The 6,039-nt window shown below is 37.6% G+C and overlaps 2 protein-coding genes across 2 annotated transcripts; both read left to right on the top strand.

The window, feature by feature from the left end:
• The first annotated feature begins 221 nt into the window (after positions 1–221).
• LOC140160000 (uncharacterized) lies at positions 222–2,398 on the top strand. Its single transcript, XM_072183266.1, has 2 exons — positions 222–636; positions 2,318–2,398. Exons 1-2 carry the CDS (start codon positions 373–375, stop codon positions 2,396–2,398), a joined length of 345 nt encoding a protein of 114 aa, XP_072039367.1. The 5' UTR covers positions 222–372.
• A 4-nt stretch (positions 2,399–2,402) lies between these two features.
• LOC140160697 (uncharacterized) lies at positions 2,403–5,609 on the top strand. Its single transcript, XM_072183985.1, has 2 exons — positions 2,403–2,441; positions 2,871–5,609. The coding sequence occupies exon 2, from the start codon at positions 2,887–2,889 to the stop codon at positions 3,283–3,285; it is 399 nt and encodes a 132-aa protein (XP_072040086.1). The 5' UTR covers positions 2,403–2,441; positions 2,871–2,886; the 3' UTR covers positions 3,286–5,609.
• The last annotated feature ends 430 nt before the right edge of the window (positions 5,610–6,039 follow it).

Here is a 6,039-nt window from a genome sequence, read left to right as displayed (position 1 = left end):
GAATACAGCACTTAACAGACTCCACAATCCAATTGGTGATGTGGGTTTACTATCTCCCCCATTAGACCAAAATGCATGACAGTTTTAGTCGCTATTCTGTGGTCTACTTTATGGGTGTGAATGGAAAAGGTCTTATATGAAAGATAAAATTATTTGTTTGGGCCAGACATAAATCCCTAAGAAAATAAGTAGCCAATTATGACCAAAAAATCCAAAAAAAATCAGTGCATTTAGTTGCACATTGAATATGTGTGAAAAAGGACATAAACTTAATCCTTGTAATTGGATAACTGTAGGCAGTGCATACATGCCTATATACTTTCACACGAGGGCAGCAAAACATAGGCTATTGTCATTGACAATGACAACAAGATGGCTGCCCCCACAGCAGCCAGCAGTGATTCTGAAACTAAACATGTTTGTGCTATGCATGTTGTTCCTGGCACAACAAGTGATTTTCTGAGGTTTTCGGAAAAAGGTTGGAGCAAGTATATCTCTTGTGCTGAACGATGGGTGAAGCTAGTGGACCGGGAAGAGCACAAAGTAGCTCAAAATGCTGGGGAAGTCCTGGGTGTCGAATTCGACTCCAGTGCTGTCAGAACTGTAGACTACAGATTTCCGGATGCAGAATCCAAGGTAAGCATATTTTTATTGTCATAATTTATATACTATAAAAATATAAGCTTACAATATATAAGTGTTGCCACACAATCATGACAATCAAGTCTGTTTAGTGCATGAGTGTGGCATCATGTATTCACACAGTGCATCCATGGACCATGGCTCGTACTTGTACATTTGCGAGAAGGCATCATCAATATTATCATGTACACTGATAATCATAATACTTCCGAGGCCTGTGGTGAAAGTGCAGACTACTGGGCCAACGCTATCGCGTGATCACTCACATACATAGCGGGTAAACGTGCGCGCCTAATCGCGCGTTTTACACGATAAGAACAAAGGCCCTGTAACCTGCACTTTCACCACAAGCCTCGGAAGTATTATGATTATGGGTACGGTACATACAATCATGTCAATGGAATGGTTGCATGAATGTGACGTGTGGATACGAGACAGGTAATGAGTCAGTATGTAGCAATTAGTTATCACTGTACCCAAGTTATGTGCCAGGGTGGATTTGATTCACATGGGGTAGGCACATTAGTGTTGCATGTTGTTTTATTACACATTTGACACTACCGTTTGAACAATTATCAGTGCTCACTGCTCAGTCAGTGGCAGTGCAACTCGTAGATGCAGTAATTACAACACCCATACCCAGGGGGTACACTTGACATGGCCCTAATATGTGTGAGTATTACCAAATCATGATTGTTCAGAATTCCCAACATGAATATGCCACTGATAGCTGACATCCTGACAAATTTGCTGTTAGAGCAAAATTGTAATGTATCATATCATTGCTTTGTAGTACGGTACCTGTGTAATGTGACGGAGTGTCCACCGTGACACAGCGTCCGTAACAATGAAATTTTATTCATTGCTATTCATGCACGGAATAAGCCGCAATCAATATGATCAATGATTCATGAACATATGAATAGATTCTCTTTGTTTATAGGACACTGTAACACTAGGACAATTTATGTTATGATACTGATTACTGGCGGTACACATGCATAGTTTGCTACGTGTTTATGAATACTAACTCGTTCCATCCCCCGATCATCACAGCTGTCGATGCCTGGTTTGTGGACAGATATTTCGATCAACAGTCCGATTAAACCCCTGGATAAAACCGTTGCCAAACAATTCAAAACAAGAATTTTTGTAATAAAAAAATGGGTCAATTTATAAGAATATTTCGTTATTAGGATTAGGAAATTAAACTAAAGCAGATTGTCAACAACAAAAAATTATTGACAGGTTCACGTAGCAATGTGCCCAATTCAAATAGTGCTAGAAAACCCATGAAACAAGCAATTGCCAAGATTTGCGATTTTCAAATTAAATGTTTGATCTATAAATTTGTAATATCTTTCTTAAATCAAAATGTTTTGAAATAATAACTAGGGTGCTGACTTGCACAATACCCATGTGCAATTCATCACCTGAATACGGTGTCTTAATTGTCAAATTAAGAAAATACCGGCATATGCTTTTTATTCTTCATAATCAAGATTCTTATTCTTAATTCTAACGTTTTACCAGTCGATTGACCGGAGGTCACTGACTGGTTCTTTTTCTCTAACTTCAAGTTGAAATGGTTCTGTCAGGCAATTATCATATCAGTTGTCTTCTTGCTATTAATAGTACCCTTTACATTTGATTTCTCTTGTGTTGTTTATTTTAGAATATGCATATTGGCTTTCATTCTGATTGCCGTAGAAGATTCTGCGATGTGTCCAAGATTGATTTGGCAGAGCAGGGGTAGAGAGCAGCCCAGAAACGTACAGCCACCGCAAGTACAAGTACAGGTACAAAACAAATTGTCTGTAGTAGTAGTACGTTTACTCTACATTCATGTTAGTTTAATATCATTTTAACTCATAATATTTTTAATCTAGTCAACCACACAACATAAATGACAGCCAAAGAAAAAATCACTGACCATCCAGGATTCAAACCTGGGATCTCCGCTTTAGTAGTGCGACGCTCTATGAACTGGATTGTCAATAATTTTTTCACTGGCTGTCATTATGTTGTGTGGTTGACTAGATTAAAAATATTATTTCATGTTTATTTACATGTGTATAAGCAACAGACTGTAAAAGGAGCCTTGATCACTTTCAAACTGGAAAAAATGGACACTTAAGTTCAGATTGAAATCCTTGTTGTATCAGTTTTTTCGAGGTACCGGTATGCAAAATGTTTTATTTTCAGATTTTTACTTTCTATTCTTTCAGGTATACCAAGTTCAAGATGGGCAAGCACAGAGAAGAGGCCATGCCACCAAACCAAGACTCCCTAAAGCAGCACATTATGCGAGCTAATTACCAGGCAGCAGTGTATAAATCAGCCCTTGACCAGTTCCCTGACATTCCATCACCCCATGGAAGAGGATGGATAGTAGACGGTGAGAGTATTGCTATACATTGGACTGACCTAGCACCAGCACCTGATAGCATACTAGAATTTGTGCATTGTGACTGTAAGAAGACAAAATGCATACAAGGTGGATGCTCTTGTTTGGAAAAAGGACTCCCATGCACTGATCTGTGCAAGTGTGTGTCATGTGAGAACACTCCTCAAGAATGTCTAACAAATGATGGGGATGACAATGATGAAGATGATGACAGTGATAGTGAAAGTGAAGACTGAAACCCTTTAAAGTGCCTTGATTTCAGGAGAATTGGCCAGTTTTGTCCTACAGACAAGTACAATTTCAAGTTATGCATTAACAGTAATGCATAGTCATCACATCCAACTAGTTGCATTTCCGATTTAAAATCAGTTTATTGTGATGCTGCAATGTGAATGTGGTGTATCATGATCAGAGCTATAGGTCTCTAATGCATAGTCATAACATACAACTAGTTGCATTTCCGATTTAAAATCAGTTTATTGTGATGCTGCAATGTGAATGTGGTGTATCATGATCAGAGCTATAGGCCTCTAATGCATAGTCATCACATACAACTAGTTGCATTTCCGATTTAAAATCAGTTTATTGTGATGCTGCAATGTGAAGGTTACGGTTCGCTATCTCTAAGGTTCGCTATCTCTAAGGTTCGCTATCTCTAAGGTTCGTTATCACTAATTACGAAAAAGGTTCGCTATACCTAAGGTTCGATATCACTAATTTTGAAAAAGGTTCGGTATTTCTAAGGTTCGATATCACTAATTTTAAATAAGGTTCGCTATCTCTAATTTTAAATAAGGTCCGCTATCACTAATTTATTGAAGGTTCGCTATCTCTAAGGTTCGCTATCACTAATTTAAAATAAGGTCCGCTATCTCTAATTTTAACAATCCCGGTATCCCTAAGGTTCGCTATCTCTAATTTTAAATAAGGTCCGCTATCTATAAGGTTCGCTATCTCTAAGGTTCGCTATCTCTAAGGTTCGCTATCACTAATTTCAAATAAGGTTCGCTATCTCTAATTTCAAATAAGGTTCGCTATAGCGGTCCTTATTTAAAATTAGAGATAGCGGACCTTATTTGAAATTAGAGATGGCGGACCTTATTTAAAATTAGAGATAGTGGACCTTATTTAAGATTAGTGATAACGAACCTTAGGTATAGCGAACCTTAATCGAAATTAGTGATAACGAACCTTAAAGATAGCGAACCTTAATTAATTAGGGATAGCGAACCTGAAACAAAATTAGTGATAGCGAACCTTAGGTATAGCGAACCTTTATTGGAATTAGTGATAACGAACCTTAGAGATAGCGAACCTTCAATAAATTAGTGATAGCGGACCTTATTCAAAATTAGTGATAGCGAACCTTATTTTAAATTAGTGATAGCGAACCTTATTTATAATTAGTGATATCGAACCTTAGAACTAGCGAACCTTATTCTAAATTAGTGATATCGAACCTTAGAAGTAGCGGACCTTTTTTTAAGGTATAGCGAACCCTTTTCTCTATTAGAGATAGCGGGATTCTGATCTCCATAGACTTTACACGTTAGTGATAGCGAACCTTAGAGATAGCGAACCTTAGAGATAGCGGACCTTAGAGATAGCGGGATGTCACCAATGTGAATGTGGTGTAAAAATACATCATGATCAGAGCTATGGACCATGTCATGCATGAAGATCTATCAAAGTCACTTTTAGGTCTCAAAAAATCAAGACATGTCTGGATAAATGTGTAAGTTATGGTATCTGTATGATATGGCAATATCTGAATCAGAGGAACCTCTTTGACACAACTTATGGGGCACACATTTTAGTTTGTGTTTTCAGATTCAGAGGTAGAGGTGGTTGAGCGGTCTTGCGCACTGTACCGTCGGCCGGGTGTTTCAAAAATCGTGGGTTCGAGCCTCAATCGAAACCAGGATTCTTTGCTACCCCAAAAGGTTCCTATCTAGGTCAGAAATGCTGTAATTATATCATACAAAATTCAGTTGGGATACAAAGATTTTTTTCTGAGGCTTTGGGCTATAAATTTGATATAATTACAGAATTTCTCCTCTACCCCATCCACTGTGTGTAATGTACAGGCTAGTACATGCAGTGAATGACCGATGCGCCGTGGTTCGGAAAGTCACGTTAAGCTGTTGGACCCGTGTATTTGGCAGTTGCCTTGAACATGTTTAAAGTTACTGGCCTTCGTCAGTAGGGAGTTATCCCAGATCAGTTACCTGTACAAGTACCCGCAATTCTAGGCTCAGGATCGTGCATAGGTAAACTTTCCACATAAAGCCTAGGTTGCAACTATAGCTCATCACCAGGAAGGAAGGATTGTGTGTTATCATTATCCACTTATTACATACAAACTCAGTGCCAAGGATTTGAAAAACAAATCATTGTAATCAAATGTTTTGTGTTCACGAGGTTCCACTGTATTCTCAAACAAAAGTGTTTTCAAAAACATAAAAATGATGTTCAATGCTGTGAAACTTTGATTTGGTGCAAAGAAGATCAAAATGATAAAGAAGAAGCAAAAATAAAAACAACATAAAGTGCAAAGTAAGATATTGTTGCCTCTGTATGTCTCATTTTATTATATACTGTATGTACCAATTGCTTGGAAAAATGGTGAGCGCGAGTGGTATGTTGTATTTAACTGCCTGTAATCCTACCACAGCCCCCCTCCTCCCACACATACCACCACCACCAAAATACTCTATTAAGGTAACAAAAATACTGTAATTATTGATAAAATATATTATAAAGAACAATAATTTATTTTTTTTTTTTTTTTTTGTAGAAGCAGTAATATTTAGTAATATTTTTAATACCGGTGCTCCTTGAAAAAAAGGAATTTCCATCATATTATTAAAAAGCCCGATATCGTTCGAATTGGCCATTTTTTTCTTTAGGGATTTTTACACTGCTAATTGTACTCATTTTGTCCATTGATTAATGTGGTTTCCAAGTACACCCAGCAAGTGGACCACGGA

The sequence above is a fragment of the Amphiura filiformis genome, chromosome 9, assembly GCF_039555335.1.
Source record: "Amphiura filiformis chromosome 9, Afil_fr2py, whole genome shotgun sequence".
NCBI lineage: Eukaryota > Metazoa > Echinodermata > Ophiuroidea > Amphilepidida > Amphiuridae > Amphiura > Amphiura filiformis.
Note: the sequence above shows the minus strand (reverse complement) of the source record. Positions and strands in the feature narration are given on the sequence as shown.